General features: G+C 45.3%; 1 protein-coding gene across 1 annotated transcript in view; it reads right to left on the bottom strand.

Moving 5' to 3' along the window:
- The window catches only part of LOC119402086 (metalloproteinase), a 73,934-nt gene extending 57,986 nt beyond the window's left edge, over nt 1-15,948 (bottom strand). Inside the window, exons 1-2 of the mRNA XM_037669187.1 lie at nt 15,838-15,948; nt 9,110-9,279 (exon numbers count right to left, since the gene is read on the bottom strand). Of these exons, the coding sequence (XP_037525115.1) occupies nt 9,110-9,279; nt 15,838-15,907 (240 nt within the window). The 5' untranslated portion in view covers nt 15,908-15,948. The remainder of the gene's footprint in view (nt 1-9,109; nt 9,280-15,837) is intronic.
- Between the last annotated feature and the right edge of the window lie 4,919 nt (nt 15,949-20,867).

Here is a 20,867-nt window from a genome sequence, read left to right as displayed (position 1 = left end):
CTTCCTTCTGGCGAATTTAGTTCTCCCGTGTCCTACCAAAGTCCTTCCAAAACGGCAAAGAGCAGCACAGGAAAATGTACGATGCGAATTGCGGAGAAACTGACTATTTACCCCAGCTTGTGCTCTACCAACTGCGATTGGCTGATATCTCGTGGCCTGCTTGCTACGCCTGTCTGCCACGCGATGTCGAGAAAACCACGAAAACGCACCGTTTGAGAACGATGGTTACCAGCCACTTATGAACGGATACGTCGAGGAAAATAAGAGTAAAATATTTTTTTCGGTGTATTTCAAGCAATTTTGGGCCGTACCATTGTCACCTGTCTGTTATGTGGCTTTCACAGAAGCGTGGACTCACCAGGTCAAAGTAACTATTACCATCGCATGTGGAACAAGACCAAGGCTATGGAGAAATAACCTGAAAGTGCCCTTTCAGAAAGCAATAAGGGTCGTCAATCTGGTATTCACTACTCTTAGTGGCCGTTAGAATTCGTAAATATTTTACATCCTAGTAATAAAGTTAACGAGGCAATTCTGTATATAGACGAGATCATTCTACGTTGTGCTGTTTTCCGAAGACGCTTTATATTTAACGCCCCGTTGCACGCCCTCGTAACTGATGCAAAGCATAGCAACACTCGCAAGGGCTAACAGCTGTGAGGAGCCAATTTTTCGCACTTCTGCAAATACTCCGAGAGCATGGCGAACTAAAAACATATCCACTTCTGTGTGCTCAACTACCTGTGTTATCCAGGAGCAAAACGATATCGTCCCATAGCCAGCAATGCGTTTTCAAGGCAAAACGTTGCCCTCTGGTAAAAGACGGGCGCTTGGCTTGACTGTTTATGCTGCGAATAATCTACAACATTTGATCCTAACTGCTCTGCAGAAGATTTCCAACACTGCAACAATTTGATCACATTACGAACCGTGTGAATAGCTTTCGTTAAAAAGGCTACATTTAGCTGTAGCGTTCCACACTCTTACAACACCAACGCATTATAAGTTGGAGGCGATGCACCAACTTATCTGGTGACTCATATGTTGCCAACATTTACTTTCTAAATTATTTTATTTTATTCAGAAGGGAACTGCTGCATGCATTTAGAAGTACGAGACGCAAAAAGAAACACTGATGGTTCTTATTCTCCAGTGATGTTTACCTGCATTGATATGCTGCAATGTATATCCACTCTGGCTGTAGATGGAACATGGTATATCTGGCTGTAGATGGAAGAAAACTACCTCAGACCTGACGCGAATGTAGTTCGTCATCATGTTCACTACGTAAAAGCTAAGGTTCCCTTTTGAACTAAACAGATGACGAAGCCAACAAACGCATAGCGAGCGTCATTTCGAGTAATTATTGAAGCGTACAAGTATGATATTGAAGTAAACAAAAAGACAGAAACAACTTGCTGCCAGCGGGGATTGAACCCACACTCTTCGTGAGATGTCAAGTCAGGAGACCACGTGTTACGTGATGCCGTTCAGCAAAAAGGAATGTTCCGCATTTGTAGTTCTATGAATGGTTACGGCTAAACCGTTTGAGGCCACGCATACACAACTGTTTCATCAAGCGCAGCACCGTGTCGGACCGAGGAAGAAGAAGCGCCTTCTTCCGTGAAAAAGCCCGTGCTCACGAGCACTCGCAGCTAGAATCAACCGAAACGGTTGAAAATAAATATCGTTCGTGATGTTTATTGAAATGATGATGAAAAGTGATGAAAAGTGATGATGAAAATAAATATCGTTCGTGAAGCGGGGCTAGAAGCCCCGCTTCTAGCCAGTGAGCCGTATGCCATTTTAAACAATTTGGTGCCGAAACTCGGGAACTACTACCAGAGACCACGGAACGCTAAGAGTGAACAGACCGATATGCAGCGGCTGAAATCCAAGCGGACGTCGAGACGATCTTTCAACACCAGGATTATCAACAAGGCAAGAGCTCTTCTCGGCTATGCAACAGTCACCATACTTCAGCTCGATGCCATTTACGAACGTCTGAAGGCGAACAACGATGAGCTTAACCAAATCAACGAGGAGCTAGAGAGCCACATAGCGGATGAAGAGTTTGAACAAGAGCACAACACCGTCGTTGAATACGAGGACAACGCTACCAGCGTCATGAGTGAGCTGCTTAGCAAGCGCGACCGCAATGCTGCGGCCACGTCATCAACACCGCAGCTTCAGACTTCCTCAGTAGCCAGAACCACTGGAGCCTCTGGTACCACGCTACCCAAGCTTACCATCACCCCATTTGCTGGTGATCTGGGTCGGTGGAACGACTTCTCGGAACAATTTGACCAGATGATTCACAGGAACAGAGACCTGACTGCGATGGACAAGTTCAACTATCTGAGGTTCTTCTTAAAGGGTGACGCAGCTTCAGCTATTGTGGGCCTGTCAACCCAGAAACTTGCTACAAGGACGCCATCGACATACTCACGAGTCGCTTCGGTGATAAAACGAGACTTGAACAGGAGTACTTCTCCAGGCGTCGTACGTTGTCTTCAGTCCGTTCAAGCGAACCAACGGCTCTTCGCAAGCTGTACGACCAGGTCGTCATCAACATCCGAGGACTGGAGACCCTTGGGGTCAACAAGACGTATTTTTCTGCAATGCTGTGCGACATATTGCTGCGACCTCTGCCGCACGATCTCGTTGTACAGTGCCATTGGCCTTGCTCCAATGGCCCGACGAGCGACACCAGTAATGCAGCCTCTATCATGGAGCTAGAATGCCTATTAAATTTCTTGTCCATCGAATTGGAGAGCTTAGAGAAAAGCGAGCTCGCGAACCTTCGAGGAAGAGACGGTTATATGGAGAGTGCGCAAAACAAATCGCGCCAGTTTCGTGGCTCGAGACTGACGTCTTCAGTTCTCCATAAGAACGCCATGAAAGTACCCGAGAACTGTGTATTTTGTGAATCGAGGCAACATTCCACGGAAAACTGCTCGCTGGATCTTCCGCTATCGCAAAAGAAGCACATTTTATCCGCATACATGAGGTGCTTTCGATGCACGACTAAAGGTCACAGAGCGAGTGATTGTAGGCGCAAGAATACGTGCTCTACCGCTCAAGGACGTCATGCTACGAGCGTGTGTGATCCGCAGAAATTGAGCCAGAAGACACGCGAAACCGGCAGGACAATTGCCAGAATACCACCACGCAAACCAAGCAGAAACACGACTGTGTGTGCATCTCTAGGAATCATCAACATGCCCTCGAGAATTCATCAACGCGCGTTGTTTCGGGGTTGGGCCATAACCAGTGCTGGGCAGTATCGAAGATACATGTATCTTAGATACTATCTTAGATACTCTATGGGTATCTTGTATATGTATCGCGATACGTCTCGAAAGGCTAGTATCTGTATCTGTATTTCCGATACATTCGATAATGTATCGTGTATCTTAAGATACAAGATACTTCTATCGCAACACAACCGTGCGAAACAATAATCACTGGCGAAGCTCCGCTTCTCAAGCTGGTACTGGTGCCACTAAGCCATCTGAATAAGTCTAAGGGCAGTGACGCAATTTTATTTTTCCGCCAGAGTGAGGGCAGCAGATGAGGAAGACAAGCGCGCGGACGTCTACGCCCAGCCCACGTACCTTTTATTTTCTCGATTTCTTTTCTTTTTAGTTGCGCCGATGCCGCGACACTGTCCTGCGCCGCGTACTCCACTGCGTGTGGCGTCTATCGCGCGAATTCTGATGTTGCTGGTGTCGTTATTGAAGATTCTCTTGCGTCTTGCTCCGTAACGAAATGTGATGCGTGCAAGAATGGCGTTGATTTGTGTCTCGTGGATTTTACATATCAGCGATTTGAAGGATCTCGTGGATGTAAGTTTGACTCGCATGCAATGAATTAACTCATATGCAAATAAGATATGCAAACAACTATAGCACCACTCGTACTGATGCTAGATCTAATAGAGCAAGCGTTTACCTAACAGAAAATATCTTGGCGTACCGTATTTTTCACTTCTTGCTACATTTATGCACAGAATTTATGAAATCATAATTTTATTATTAGCACAAGTGCTTTCTTAGCTATCATTTTGCATCCTACATTACCTATGTCTCTGCACTGTTTTTCCAGTCTTTTGTAACGCGCTCCCAAAATAAGATCTCTGCTTTATTCTTCTGTCTATTTTATTTCCAATACTGTTTACACAGTTACACGTTGCCAAGGCGATCTTGAAAACAAATATATAATTATGTGGGCGTGCATTGAGTATACAGTAGAAAACATCCTGCTTACCGCTTAGGAAAATAGCGAAATTGAGTTTGCATTATAATAATGGAAATCATTACGAGCCACCTTAAAGATGTTAGGAAGGGGATTCGAGAAACGTTGTTTTACTGAATGCTCAGTTTTACTCATTAGCGTCCCAACGAGCCATTTCAGGCAATTTTCCATAGGCACTGAATTTTACATTGTCTCGACAGGTAAGATGACGATACTTCATGCTCATAGCTATTAAGGGCGCCGTCTGTATTGTGTTTCTGTACTCATTCAATGTGAATGTTTGATACTACACAACCACCTCTCTATTTTTCTCATATTTGTTTTCCTGTTTTAGGCCTTCTTAAATACTTTTCGTTTTACTAATCGCCACTTAGTGGGATACAATACGTCTGAGACGTTTCTGTGTTGCACACGTTCTCTTGTTTAAGAAAAATTGCTAAAAGATTGCACGTTAGTGAGTATATCAACAAAGTATCCTTTGCGCCAGCAGATAAGTAGAATATGAAAATTCATTGCAGGTTTACGTCATCTACTTATACACAAGGCGTCTCAAACTCAGCTTATAGCCAGCGGGCCGCAGTCGCGAAATTTAGTTCCAAGGGCTGGGGCAGTGAAGATGGTGGGAGAGAATTTGAACAAAATGGCGTTTTAAGGGGCGTTTTAAAGGAAGTCTTTCCCATATCTCATATATAGGTCATTTCTGAGGGGTATTTGGAGTCAGGATTTGAGAAACATCGATATCGATGTGCAGAATGACTGATATCTGGACGCGGATTCTGAAATATAGAGTTTTTGTTCCACGGTTATGTTTCAGCTCATGGTGACCACATGTTCCCCACGAAAGGAATGTTTGTTACGAGTTATGTCTGTGTAGCTCAGGAACATACTTATTTAGAAAATAAAAACAAATGGGACGAAGATGGTCTTAGTGGGCCGGGCCGCTATCGAAAGGTCTCAAACTCCTAGTATACACCATGCGTCCTCCCCCCTCCCCCCCCCCAAAAAAAAATGTCGCTACCAGCGTTGTTGCTGCTGTACACCTGTCCGGATACACGGTATTGTGTTAACTGTCTTTTACGAACAAGGTAAAAGTCCACACCGGTATTTGCACCGTCGTGCGAACGCTTCTTATTGAAGTTATTGTGATTATATGGCAACCCGCTAGCTGGTCGGCAAGCTGAGCAGCGACTCCCATCAATTGCAAAAATGACAAGAAAGAACCGCTGTCAGCGAAGTGTACAAAGAGTTGTCCTGTGAACAAGCTAAAACAAGCCCCAATAAGTTGTTTTGGAAGGAAACTAATGTACTTTGAGCAAAAAGCACAAAACTTTTGAGATACTAACAGACATTTTATTCAAGTGAAACAAAATAGGTCACAGTTAAGAAATTTTCAAGCGGACATTTTCGCGCATAGGTGTTTACTGCTACTTTATCTGGATCTATAATAACAAATTTGAGAATGTATCGAAGTATCTTAAGATACAATAACCAAGTATCGTATCGGATACAATTATTGCGGCAGTATCTTGTATCTGTATCTCCAATACTTCTTGCCTGAGTATCTTGTATCGTATCGCGATACAATTTCAAAGTATCTTTGCCCAGCGCTGGCTATAACAGATGTTACATGTCGGTACGTCAGAGGTGTCACAGACGGGGGTATTCAGCGCACGTTCGTCACAGAGAAGCTATCAAAGAAGCTGGAGTTGCCATATGTGGGATCCACCGTCATTGCGTTCAACACATTTGCAAGCAAGTCAAGTCGAGCAGCGCAGAAGCGGTGTATTGTGCAGCTCCGTTGCGGAGCCAGTTTTTATGCGCGGAAGTTGCCTTACAAGCCATTGAAATACAGCACATATGCCATGATATCGAGGCAACTACAACAAGCTCACCGTTCGTCGCTGAAATCCAGAGGTCTGGACAAGACATCGCTGATCAAGTACTATACGGATCCGTTGTCGGGAAAGACGGCATAAGCGTTCTCATCGGTTCCTACCAAATGCAGAGGCTAATGACGAGAGAGGTCACTCGATGCGCAAGCAATGAGACATTTATTACTATGAACTCCAAACAGGGTGGATGTTTAAAGGCAACGCCAGCAGCATGGCATCGGATGTCACAGACAAGCGGATTGTGGTCTGCGTATTGAAAACGAGCGTACAGAAGAGCTACGAATTTCTCCGTTCATTCTGGGAACTCGAGAGCGTAGACGCGTTGAGTGAGAGCAAGCTCAGTCCAGTATTGAAACAATTTGAAGAAACCGTCGGTCTTGGAAACGGAAGTTACGAGTTGACGTTGCCCTGGAAGAAAGACCTGGAGCTGTCGGACAGCAAGCAAGTCGCCATGACAAGACTTTAGAAACTTCAAATCTCCCGGCCACCTCCAAAAGTCCCTGCTTGTTCGACAGTCGGGAGAGAAGTATTGGATCTGCTGGGCACGAATATTGGTCAAGAAAGTCATACAGGGCTGTTATACGTGCTGACGCTTCAGTATTAGCCAAGGCGACTCTCCGACTGCTCCTATAGCACGTCATTGTTTATCATCGACGAACCCATTCGAAGTTACTGGAGGTTATTTCGAAGGACCACTCTTTGTTGTGATTACAGCCGGGGAGAGAAAATGTTACATAGCGCTCTTCGCATGGGCCCCATCACGTGCAGTCTACCTGGAACTGGTTTCCAGCATGACACCAGCCGCCTTCCTCATGTGTTTACGACGTTTCGTAGCACGAAGTGGTCTCCCTCACGTAATTTATTCAGAGAATGCAATAACGTTTAAGAAGACGTCAGAAGACTTAAACAAGCTCTCCCAGATGTTTTTCCAAGAGGATGTGTCGACACACTTGGGTCGGAAGAGGATCACCTGGAAGTTAATTCTGCCCAGCTCTCCGTGGTGAGGCGGATGATGGGAGCGTCTAGTCCAGACGATAAAGCTTCCACTGAGAAAGGTTCTCGGCAAAGCTAGGCTTAACTTCGAAGAGCTCCCCACTGTGCTTACGGAAGTAGAGGATGTCGTGAACTCGAGGCCTCTCACCGACGTTGGGTCGGACAGCGCGAAACCTCGTGCATTAACCCCAGCAGACCTCATCATTGGACGGAGACCCACGACGCTACCGCAGGGCAGCAACGACATGCCAACGGACCCGACGCGCACGGAAGCGGTACGACGGCATGCATACAGGAAACGCCTAACTGAGACCGTTTGGAAACGGTGAACGAAAGAATATCTGCAGCTTCGATCGGCGCACTTTTCGCGTAAGAGAACCACCAACGACGTTAAAACAGGAGACATGCTCATAGTCCAAGCTGAGGAATCACCTCGACAAATGCGGAAACTTGCAAGGGTTCTCGATGTATACAGAGGTACTGATGGCCATGTACGTTCTTGTAAGATTCAACAACAGCAAGGAGTTGTTACCAACAGGCCCATACAAAAACTTTATTCGCTCGAGCTGGACGAGTGACTTGGCGGCCAGGCGTGTGTTTATTCAAGCGCAGCGCCGTGTCGGACCGAAGAAGAAGCGCCTCCTTCCAGGAGAAAGCCCGTGCTCACGAGCACTTCCAGCTAGAATTGACAGAAACGGTAGACAATAAATATCGTTCGTAAAGTTTAAGCCTCGTTTCTTGCCAGTGAACCATATGCCATTTAAACACAGCAGTATCCATGAGCGTCTACGGGGGAACGGCCTTCGCCATAGCTCAGTTGATGGGACATCGCACATGTAACGCCAAAATTTCCGATTCGGGTCCCACCGCCGGGACATTTTATTTCCTCAACCTTTATCTCCAGGCCTTCATCGCATAATTATCACATTTCAGTTTAAAACTAAAAATACCACCTGTTGTGCTTCTTTTTCTGACGCAATACTCTATCGTGATTCTATTGCTTTTCTTTTGAGTAAGCAGCATGGCTGTGGATCTTTGGTAGATTCCGAAGCGTTCATTTGCGATGTAACGCCTCCAAGACCGCTGATGTATAATCTGAGTCGAATGCATTTCAGTAGTCTCTGAAAGCAGTTTAAAGATGTTGGGTGCGTTCAGTAACTTTCTCTATTGCGTGATTGATCACGCGCAGGACGGACGACGAATGGTCAAATAGCACGAAGGAATAGATACAAACGGCAGCGAGTTAGATACAGCGAAAAAAATAATAATAATTTCGCAGGGATAAAATGAAATGAGTTCGCGCAAGGGATGGTAAATGGAGGTCTTTTGGAGAGTCCTTCGTTCACCAACGGACTTAACAATAGGCTGAGAATGATGAAGATTATGACGATGCTTTAATTGGGTTCCTTAAGTGCTGGATTCATACAGTTATGTGCTCAAAACAGCGGCTCCCCCATCCAGCCCCCTTCCCTCTTTCCTGTGTGCAAGGTTTAGCCGGGTAGATTCGTGGACTACATAGCACTGAATTTTCATGCCTAGAACGCGGAAGCGAGTCTATGCGGGCGCGTGAGAAACCATTTAGCACGCAAATATCAGACAGCTGCATACACCTGCTTTCTCGCTCGCTTTTTAACGTCAACCCCCGAAGCATAACTCACAATAGCTCAGAATGATTTTTCTCAAGTCAGCCAAAAAATTAATATTTCAGCATCCTCACCAAGAAAAGGCACCACACACTTCTATTTGTTCAAACTGACGAACTGTGCAACGCAGGCTTTCTTTCAGGTCTGCCTACGATAACTCCAATATTTGTTTTCATGACCTTTCTCATGTGCTTACGAACAATACTTTCACGTATTTCACGAAACTGTGCTGCTGAACATTTCATTCTGTCTTAAAGTAAAGCAACTATACATTTGTCTCTATGCTTTTTCGATAAACGAACCATTGTAATTTTTGTTACTCACGTATTGATGCTCTGGAATTCCATTTCGGTATGTGCGGACAAAGAAATTTTCGTGCAGTATGGAGCTGGGCTCCAGGTTCAGAGTTATATCTTCGTTTACTTTTAGAACTTTCGTGTTTTCATCACGTCCATCGAAGACTTGGGGATACACAATAGCTCTGTATTTCGGCACTGTGGGTGATGAAAAAATACTCGTGACTTGTATATTATCACACAGAGCTACACTCATATTCAGTATCTCCTGAAGCTCCTTGACTCACCTTCATATATTAAAGAGCATGAAAAACTAGCGTAGTGAACTAGGAAAGAAAAGACCGGCAAATCTGAGTATACTGGCTTTTTAAGTGCGGAACACTATAGGGGACGGGCTTGTCGTCCATTCATCTTATGTGGCGTGAGCAAGCTCACAGTAAAGCCCTCAACACATGCCATGCCAAGCCTAGCAATGTTCAAACCCGGGTTAAAATGAATGAACAAGGTCTAAAAAAAACATGGTTGATTCCTCCGTCATGGGAATCGGAATAACACGAAAGTAAAGCGTGCCCTTACAGAAGTAACTGAACGTTTACTGTACATTGATATAAGAGAGTTTGCACAATGTATATCGATGTCTGGCAGCTGTAGCAGCGTTTAACGTGGATGTGCCCATTTTGATCATTGGTGGTACATCTCCATCCCGACGACTAACGTCCCTGCTAAATTATTAAACAAAACCCTTGTGGTAGCTGTAGTAGTTAACGGTGAAAGCGTAATCAGAGAACTAGGTGTGATAGCCAGAAGAGCGTCGCATATTGGACGCAGAGCTTGGTCGCCATCCCGCGGCATGTTAAAATGTGATTGAACACCACGGATGAACTAGAGGGAAACGCAAAACGCGTCGCGCCTCCCCCGTAGCCCAGCCGAGATTTATACAAGCAAGGAACACTGATATACAGCTCGCCCAATGGGGATGATGCCAAGAAAATCTTGGGCCTGAAAGACATCAAGCTGGATGGCAGGGAGTATGAGGTGACCACATATATGGCTGCACCCGAAAGCTGTGGAAAAGGAGTGGTACGTGGACTTGATCTGAGATTCTCTGAGCGGGAATTAGAACTGGCTTTCTCAATCGTGGGCGCTGCACATCGGTAAACCGCGGCCGCTAGTAAGCGAACGTTCGGGGCGTTGGCTCGGGCGAGCGCAAGCAAACGCTCTTGCTGGAAATGAGCAGCCGTACGCTTGCTTACGAGGTAGAAAAGGTGCGGGTTTTAGATGCGAAGTATCTTAAGGCGGAGCTCAATCCGGTGGTGGTGGTGTGCGGCGTGACCACCCTTACTGCGCATGCGCATACCCTCTCCACACACCTCCTCTCCACTCACCCTCTCCCCTCCCCCTCTCCCATACCCCTCTCCACTTCCCCTCTCCCCTCCCCATTTCCACTCTTCCTCTGAAACGCGGGCTAGACATGCCGAAATTCTCTTCTGCGCAACGCCGCGATGAGCTCGAGCGCATGCGTGTCCCCTCCCCTTCTCTCTCCACTCCTACGCTGCCCCCCTCTCGCCCGCCTGTCGACCGCGTTCCCCGCTCGCCCTGTGAGAATTAACCCCTTCAGGGTTTTCGCCGTACATGTACGGCAGAAGCTTCCTGGTACCAAAGGGTTTTCGTCGTACATGTACGGCATAGCGTTTATTTTTAAAACGCGCGCCTTTTTCGATCATTTCTCTTGTTTGGCCTGTGCTTCAACACTTCGGGAATATGTGGAATTTTTTTCATGCGCCGATGTCTCTCCGTTGTATTTTTTTTTCGCTTCCCAAAACGGCGCGCCGCCTATCGCTTGCCCATCCGAGCGCGTTCGCGGTGCAGCTGGTTTAAAGTGCGCGCCTTTTTCGATGATTTCTCTTGCTTGGCATGTGCTGCCACGCTTCGGGAATACGTGGAATTTTTTTCATGCGCCGATGTCTCTCCGTTGTTGCTTTTTTTATGCTTCGCAAAATGGCGCGCCGCGCGCCGGCTATCGCTTGCGCAACCGAGAGCGCCCGCGGCGCGGTTTGGTTTCAAACTCGCGCCTTCTCCCTTTTCTCTTGCTTGGAATGTGCTGCCACGCTTCGGGAATTCGTGTAATTTTTTTATTGCGCCAATGTCTCTTCGTCTTTTTTTGTTTTCTTTCCAAAGAGGCGCGGCGGCTTGTAGTCTCGCATCAGAACGCGCGCACGCGGTCCGGCTCGTTTCGGTTTCGTCCTTCGGGTGGTTTTCGCTTCTTGCGCCCGCAGAGCGGATGGCTGTTTGGTTTCTAATCTCTCAAAGGGTGACCGCTTGTTACTCTCTCATTTATTGCACCCCGGCGCGCGATTACATCGGTTTCCGCGCGGCGCTAAATTACACAAACGACGACGCCGTGATTGCGTTTCCTGTTTTGGGTTCTCGGAAAAACTAACTACGTCTTGTTGGCGATAAGACGAAGTATTACTGTAGCTTTTTCACTCGTTTTGCTTTCCGGACGGGCGCAGAACCATAGAGTTTTCTTCCGTGCGCTCACTAACGCAGTTCGCTCACGCTATGGAAGCGCGCGTCGGTTGCGCTGCTGCCGGTGAGTCGAGCAGCGATTCTTCCGATGCGGACTATTCCCCAATTGCCGATCAGAATCTGATTCATTGGATTTCAGTTCGTCAGACGAGGAGTTTTGACGAGTTCAGACTCCGATGACGATCAAGGAGCGACATCTGAAACGCGTGCGCGGGGAGCCATGCTTCAAAGACTATCACACGCTGAAAAGTTTTTAGTGTTTGAGCACGAGCGTTTTTAACCGGAAACGTAGTCTGGTACGCTTATTTTTGTATGTTTGTGAGCTATGTTTAACACAATGCATAATTTTTATTCATAAAAAACTGTGAAGCTTCTTTTTTTTTTAGGATTCTGCTTGATTTTACTACGAATAAACCATATGTATGTAGCAACAAAACTGATTTTTTTGTCACTTTACGGTCACGAAAAAAAATTTTAGACAATTTTTTTCTTAAATAGAATCGTCTGAAGAATTTATTTCAGCAATAAAAAAATTACACATTTTTGGACTGGATTTCGCGAAAAAATTCGACCCTCAAAGGGTTAACGGCCAGGCTAGATGAAAGATATAACGCGCGTAGCGTCCCTCTTTGCGTTCCACGACGCGTGGTCGGTAGCATGCCCAACGAACGCCAACTGAACGCGATCGTGCAAGTGCTCCGGCTTCGCATCACCTCATGGTCCCCTTTAGCGGCAGATGGTATATTTTTTTTTTGTTGCATTGGCTCTATCAGTGAGTGCCTAATGTGATTGGACATTTCACCATAACTGCGATGCCCAAGACCTGTCGCCGTGGTGGAGATCGGTCACTGCGAAGAAGTCGCACATTCACTTCGTTCACTTCAAGCAGTATGACTTCAAGGTAGAGCGCAAGGTGCTGCGACCGACAGCCGTGTCGACCATATTTTCATCTTTTCCAGCTTACAAGCTAGCCGCGTCCTCATTCAAAGGTAGACCACTTGTTCGTGTTTTGCCTACTCTTTTCATATCGTTTAACTAGACGAGTGCCAAAGCTCAAGAAAAGAAGTTGTCAATCCCTTGCGTGCAGAAGTTGCTGAAAAAGAAAGCGTGGTGAGTGGAATGACGTCGAACGCGGAAAGATTATCTGGACTGGACGGCCGCCTACACAGCCCTGCCGTGGAAGACCGCGTTAAAATGCGAGAGTTAAAGGCCAATGAACCTCCTGTTCGGTGTGCAGTGCTGTGTGTCTTTCCACCATTTCTTCTTTTCGTTTTTCATCAGCGCTGTTTCTTCAGGACGTGAGTACGCGTCAACTCGCCCAACTTGCCATTTTGGTACAATTGTAGGTAAGACGTTTGCATTTACTGTGTTTCAGTAATGTAGTTCAATGGTAACAACTCATGTTTGAATCGGGTGTCATTTAAAAATGGCACTTATTAGTGCAATCCGAAGCAGATATACACCAGATTTAGCAAGTATATACGTGTGAGATATGCCATGTCACGCTAGTTTATTTTGAAGAGCCGAAAGTAATCACGCATCTCTAAAAAAGCCTCCGCAATGAGGAAGTCGTCCACGCAGATAACAAAAGCTAGAGCATTCAAACGACTGAGGACATCAACGAACAGCAGTGGACCACTTTTGTTCCCAGTAGAAGAAAAAAAAAAGGATTGTTCAATAAAGTTTTACATTCATCCATCTATCCTTTGGCAGCGGCGCTGTACAGCACACTTATAGGTCTGTTTTCATGGGAGCGTGCCCTTCACGCGTATAGCAGCAATAACCGCAAAGGAAACCATACTGATAAGTCATCTGGCGTGTCTTGCACATAAATAGCCGAAATGCAATCACAGGTCAACGTGAGGCGACTATAATGAGCACTAAAACGAATGCACGCAGCCGGCTGGCCACCTGTGCGAGCGGGTTTTCTTTACCGTTGTGCAGCGCTGCGGCGGCGGAAGCAAGAACTAGCGCTGTCACAGGCGCAAAAGAGCGTTCGACAGGCCGCACCTCTTTTTCATTTAGCGGCCGTGGCCAAACATAACGGAAGCTACATGAACGCGCCTTTTATCTTTCACACTTTCCTCTCACAGTACACTTGCATGGATGGATGGACGGATGCTATGAGCCTACCCTTTATAACGGGGTGGTGACATGTGCGCCACCACTTCGCTAGAAGAAAAAAACGCGCCGTTGCTGCGACTGTCCCATTCGGTGCGTTTCCAATAGAAGTATAATTTCGTTTCACACACCGCAAGGTGGTGGTTTCAGCCCAACCCTCGCTCATAGCGTCCATCTATATAAAAAAATAGCTCTCCGACGCTCGCCTGGCAGTCGCACCGCGTTCCCCGCTCGCCCTGTGAGAATTAACTGCCAAGCTATAGAGGGAGCACACAACGCGCGTAGCGTTTCTCTTTGCGTTTCACGACGCTTTTGTAGAGTGCATACAGAGTATCAGTGTTTATTATGTGCTTGTTGGTGCCATATTTGTGCGGAATTCACTATATGCGGGGTCCACGTATATGTTAAGAACTTCAGCTAATGCAAGGGTTAAATCATGATCATGGGCGTTAGTCGTCGGTACGGAGATTCGCCACTAGGCGTCAACGTGAGTGCGTCCACATCAGGCGGTGCTACATCTGCTAAACAACAATAGACCTTATAAAAGCTCTGATATACCAATGCATTAAAACCTACTTCTGTGACGACACGTTTCACTTTCGTGTTATACCGATTCCTATGACAGAGGGATCAACCATCTTTTTCTTTTACAAGTGGAAATTTTTCTTTCGTTTGTGAATAGAAAAGCACTAAAATTTTGGGGCCATCAACCTAAAGTTTACCAACGAGAATTGATGCACAGCGACCACGAAATCGGAAGGAACAGTTTACTGGAAAATCCTTAAATTGCTAAAAGAGCGTAGGCCTACCACTCTAGCTGTTACGGGCACTTTTCTCTTGAGTGAGAGACAAAGGAACAACGGCCTGCCGCCTCAAGATGAGCAGTAACGATAGTTTTGAGCACCATCGTTGTCCTGTCAACAGAATCAGCACTTAGTGTTCAAATGTGAAGGAGTACTTGAGATATATATATATACTTGAGATATACATACCTCGTTCTGGGTCATGTCAGCTAGAGCATTGCACGGGCCCGGGTCGACCTAAAAGCGCGGCCTTGGCCCAGCCCTCGTGCCGGGCCGCCCGACGCGTTCGTCGGGCGGCGCAGGCCGAGCCCGGGCCTGTAGCCATCGGCCCCAATTGGGCTATGCCAATATTAATAATCATCATCAGGACAGAAAACAACTAATAACCATCATCAAAATTTTATTCTAATATGCTCAGGTGCTGCCTGCACGCGTGAGCTTAGGTTAGTGAACGCCCGGCTAGGGCCGGGCTTAGTTACAAGGGCCATGGCAGGGCATCAGGCCAGGCTTGACCATGAATAAGCTTGCACGGGCCGAGTTCCTTATTTGGACGCGGACCTGCCTCCGGCATTAAAAAGCGGACCCAGGCCGGCCACAGTCAGTGCAGTTATCTAACGTAGGCCAAGTCAGAATTCCGTTGCATGATATGCAACGAAATGACGAACGGGAGTGCTGTTTTGTCACAAGAATATGATAGCAAGGAAGCTCATGAAGGCAACTATACACAAAAATTATAGGCGTCGCTTTACTATAGCAAACACCAATGGCCAGCGGAGCTGAGAGAAAGTCTCAGCGATGAAAGTCCTACGCCGCATTAATATGTTTTATGCTCTCCCTTTCTCTTCATCCTTACCCTCGCTTCCCTTTGCCATTCACCTCTCTCCTCCTCCCCCTCGCCTCACCCATACCATCGCATGTTCGTTTTCTAAAAGAAAAACCATTTAGGCAACGAATTTTCCCTGTTAGAACACATTCGACAGTGTTCGAGAAATACGAATTTTTTTAGCTAAGTATGATCTTCGTTATACATCTTATTTGTCTGCACACGGAAACGGGGAACTTTTTCTAGTATAATATTGGCTTGCTCTTATCAACTAGTAATAATGTCAGTTGATTGACGAGGAAGGCAAAATTTTCTGATCTGTTGGGCAAGTTCTGGCAAATGAGCCTGTAAACCTTATTGAAGTTCGCCGACACTAAGTTTCTACCTTTGCTAGATTTCTTTAATTACAGGGGTCTCGTCCTTTTCTCGTACATTCGGTAATGTATAAATCTATAAAAAGTAAAAAAAAGCTGCACTCACGCTCGGCGGTCTGGCAGCATATGATAAGTAACGGAAGTTGTACAACACTCAATAACGCTAACGATTCCATTCATAAGCCTTAACAAGGAAACTCCAACACCTTCGATAACGCTTGGCAAAAAATGACTGCAGACTTTGTATATATGTGCTATCCACAAAAGAAAGGAAGGGCTTCCAATGACGTTCACTCTACCGCTTTTTCAATTGTACAATATCGCTTAGTTCGACAGCTATCACGCCATTTCAGCATAAAGTGCAGACGTCATAGGCTTCTGACTTCTCAGTAGAAACTTTGTACGCGCTCACCTTTGGACACCGTCCCCGATTGAACAAATGAGAAAGTGTGAGCCAAAGTCATTTTATTGTGATGTAAACTGGGCATACAGTTGAGGTCCATTCGCGCAGTCGGCGGTACATTCTCGGCGCACGTATGAATGAGAACAAGGTCTTTATACGCCAAGACTATATGCCTGAGAAAGCGATAAAGCCATGCAGACCGATTTCTAAGCACTGTTCAATAGTCTCTGCAGCATAATCGTAGCGTCTGCTTCCGCTGCTGGCATACACACAATATAGGATTGCCGTTGGTCGCTTATCTGTACGCCGCAGCATAACTCGCGCAGTGGTGTGAGCAGACGAGATATTTAGCGTCATGCGAAACCTATGTAACCCTCTCACAAACAGCTGAGTGACAGTATTTATAATGTTTGTGCATTTTTATGTCAGTATATATGCTAGCGTGCCACACCAGATGTATCCTGTTCCTTCTGCCCTAACAAGCTCCTATGGCACCACTCAATTAACCTTCTACCCGAACCTACCTCCTAACATCTATGCTCCTTCCTTCGAACATCTCGTTCCTGTATCGCTGTTCTCTTCCTAAAGTGGTTTTGTTCATTTCTCACTACATGATTTTCTCTTGCCCGTTCCCTCTGTATCTTAAAATAGTACATTTAACCACAAGGATATCCCCTCTTTGAAATAGATTTGACATCAGCTCAACGCTCACGTACGTCTTAAACACCTCGCAGCGCAGGAAAAACAGACACAAAGAAGACGACACCAGAAAACATACGAGCGCGTGTTTAAGATGATCAACCAACAGGCCCAATTCGCCACAATTCTGAAGCTCACGTACGGTGCTCCGGTGCGCTTACTTTCATTCCGTCTTCCTAAGCCTTCCATGGTATCACGCTGCCTCTTTTACACACGATGCTTTCCCAAAATCAACCCTTATTTTCAAGTCGCTTCACTTCCCGCATGGCATTAGACGCTAAAGAGCTTTCGTCTTTAGATCGTCTTTTCAATCATGACACCGTGTAATTGCTCTAGACGAATTGTTTATCAGCGCGCAACTTTCTGCTCTTCCATCCAATTATTTATCGATGCACAACTTAGTGCACCATTGTGAACCACATTTTTCTTTAATATATCAGCATATTAATTATCAAAACGAATTTTATATCACGACAAAACAAACCACATTGGGTAAACTGTGAACACACTTCTGCTCAGAAAACCCTGAACTTTTTCGCATTAGAAACACTCCTCCGTATCTCCTGAAGCACAGAATACTTAAAATACTGCGCCAAACATCCTAATAAAGCTGTTTTCATAAACCAACACATTGAGAACACGCACTTAGCGCTTGCTACTGAATGCTAGTGACCCTTTCCTAACTCATAAAATCATAATAAATTTCAAAAGTCACCGAACAACAGACGTAACGTTTATGATAGATGGGCGAATAGGTCACGCCATTTTGAAAACGCATTTTTTATGAAGGACAACGATAAGCAAACGTTCACGACCAAGTGCTTGCTCACAACTGCTAATATACAATTTCGAGTCAGGTTCTGCTTGTCACAGTCTAAGTATACTTCAATAAAAAGGAAGAAAGACAGTTGCAAACAGCACACTTTTCTTAAGCATAAGCGCTTACAGCTATAGCAAGACAGCTGATTGATTGCCGTTTGATTTCCTTTAAACGTCCAATTTTCTTTAAGCAATATTTGAGTCAAAACACTGCGCATGTATTCCATTGTATTATATTACGTATAACATCATTGATATACAGTACACAGCTCCAGAACATATTTATTCACAGCCGGGTTTAATGTAAAAAAAAACATGGCTGATACCTACGTCATAGCAATCGGTATATCACGAAAGAGAAACTTGCCTTCACAGAAGTAGTACTTATTGTGTAGTAGAGCACTGCACGGGCCGGGATTTTCGGCCCGGGCCCGGAACTCTCTCAAGGTTACCAGCCCGAGCCCGGCCCGGCTATTCAATACGCGACCCGAGCCCGGCCCGAACCCGAGAAAAAATTTCGCCTACCCGGCCCGGCCCGGCCCGACGGTAGGTCAGGCCCGACAAAGGCCCGAACCAATAATATAGGTGATGTTGCCAGAACATGGAATCTACAGCAAAGTGTTTAGGTAGCAAATATCTACGCTTTGCTGGAGAATATTTCGCTAACAATTCTACTTAAACCTACGGTAATTTCGTATAAAAAGGGGCTCACGGTGGAAAGCGTTGAGTGAAAATATTGGGTACAATGACCGTTTGCTCGGCAATGGTATACGATAACTTTTTTTTTTTTTTTTTTTGCAAATGCAATGGGGATCATCAAGAGCGTTTTGTAGCAGATATTGCAGCAAGGAAAGTGATTTGTAGCATGAGTTCAGTTTCGATAGGAAGTGCAATAAAAACAGAAGACAGAGAACAGAACGCTCGCTTCAATTTGTTTTTATTGCGCTCTTTATTGAAACTTAAAGCATGCTCCAACGACAAATGCAATTGTGCACCCGGCTTCTGGATATGTAACACCTGTCTTCAGCATTGTAGCACCTTGCCACAGCAAGATAGAGGAAGAAAGACAAGTTTAATACCTTGCTGTATGTACACTAACCTAGATAAAAGTTATAACGAACCGTGTGCACCACGTGTACTTTTAGAAATACGCATAGGCAGCCGAAAGGACGAAAAAAAGTATTTGTGGTAGCATTCTTTTCATATATCAGATTTATTTCATATATCACCACTGCTACTATATACAGTCCATAAGTCTTTTGTGGCATATTTTATAGTTTATTTCTTCACGTGTTATTGTGGCAAAAAAATCAAATTATCTAGAGACTCCGGTGTTAAGCACGCCATCTACCGTTGTATCACATATCCTGCCACGCTAAAGTTTCTCGCTCTGCATGCGCTAGCCGCAGGGGTGCACATCTGTCTTGCGAAATGTGAAGGCGTCGGCAGTCGTTGTTTTTAACTTCCACCACTGGAGCAAATTTAGGATGTCTTTGTGGACATCTGCAGAATGAACGTAGATGTGAAGCTTATCCCTTCATTTCTATCGTTCCCGAACGTCGTGACACTATTCAGTATCACCTATAAAAGTCTTATTTGAGGGCCTCTGCTTGCAGTTTTCAGCCGTGTATGTTTGTACGGCTTGCAGCGCGCTCTTTTTTTTTCTGTCATAATGCTCTATGACTTCCTAACGATGTTGTACTGGTAGAAGGTGATCACTGGACTACGCGGATATACGATTGGCCGGAGGTGGACGAAGCGATTTCGATCTATTTTTGTGTTCGTTACAGTTTGGTAATAAAGGCGCGAATAAGCTTCTCGACGCTTACTCATTGGATGCGTATAGTTTGAGGTAAAAGGACATCACCGGGCACGGAATTCATAACTGTCTTTTTTAGCCTGATATTTCGTCAAGCGAATATATTTTGCCTAACGCCTTATGCTGTTTGAACCTATGCTATTCCTGCACATTCCAACGGTGTTGTCGCAGTGCCATGTAGCTCTCACACTATACCTGTATAGCGCAGGGGACCCAATTTTTCATTTTCTTTAAAGTAGGTTCTTAAGTTACACAGGCATGACAGGTCTAAAGCTTTTTTGTCGTGAGGCATCCCATGCGGCCACCATGTGTTGATACCCTAACCGTGAAACAAAACTCTATACTTCAAAATCGGCGTCCTTATTTTAGTCATGTTGAAGATAGGTATCGATATGTTGTTGGAATCCTGTCGCTAAATACCCTTCAGAAACGACCCATATGTGACATATCGGAAAGCTCTTCTCTTAAATGGCAACGTTAGCTGACATTTGGTACGACCTAGCCCCACTACCCCCCCCTTCCCCCCCCGCGCGCTTTTAGCTGCGTTACTGTCCTGGCCCTTGCGGGAGTAAATTTTCGTGAATGCGGCCCGTTAGCTGAGGTGGGTTTGAGACCCCTGACATAGCGGATAAAGGTGGAAGTTCAGATGCTAACAAATTGGGCACACGAAGCAGGCTGTACTCGTCCATCTCGCGTCACTTGACCACAGGGGCCGTGACGAAGCCACGGAAAAAGAATGTCGATGTATAGGAATTCTATGTAACGAGAGTCCGTGCAGTCCTTTCGTTTTAGTGGAGGGCTGGAAACTTCAAAAACATTTGCCCACTTTGGATATCTGTGATCGCTCTTGCGATAAGCTACAGGTATATATTTGTTATATTACACTGATTACTGCGATTACAGAATAACATTTGCGATATAAAATCATAACGAATGAAAATGAAGCACAGAATATCGACATGTTAAATATATAAGCGCCTGGTATATCTACTTTTAGCTCGCCCGTTTAAGATAAATAAATCAAGTAGCCCCATATGCAAGGAGTAAAAGACGTTCAGTACTTGTCTCTAATAAAATTTCTCTAAATAGCTTGACCCACATAAAAAAAGCGTTTTTTTTTTTCATCGAGAGAAAATGTGAAACATATATATATATATATATATATATATATATGTGTGTGTGTGTGTGTGTGTGTGTGTGTGTGTGTGTGTGTGTGTGTGTGTGTACACGCACAATGTATGCCGAACAAACATGAAGGGGCACTAGAAAGAACAACAATTTCTCCATTATCAGCAAATTACTCTTTAGCATTTCCTAAATCACCACGCGCGACGGAACAAAACTCTTCGTAAGTGAGAATACGCGCAAAAAGATAAATGCGGGTGGCGACGCCCTC

This window comes from Rhipicephalus sanguineus, chromosome 8 (assembly GCF_013339695.2).
Source record: "Rhipicephalus sanguineus isolate Rsan-2018 chromosome 8, BIME_Rsan_1.4, whole genome shotgun sequence".
Classification (NCBI taxonomy): domain Eukaryota; kingdom Metazoa; phylum Arthropoda; class Arachnida; order Ixodida; family Ixodidae; genus Rhipicephalus; species Rhipicephalus sanguineus.
This window is presented reverse-complemented; position numbering and strand designations above follow the sequence as displayed.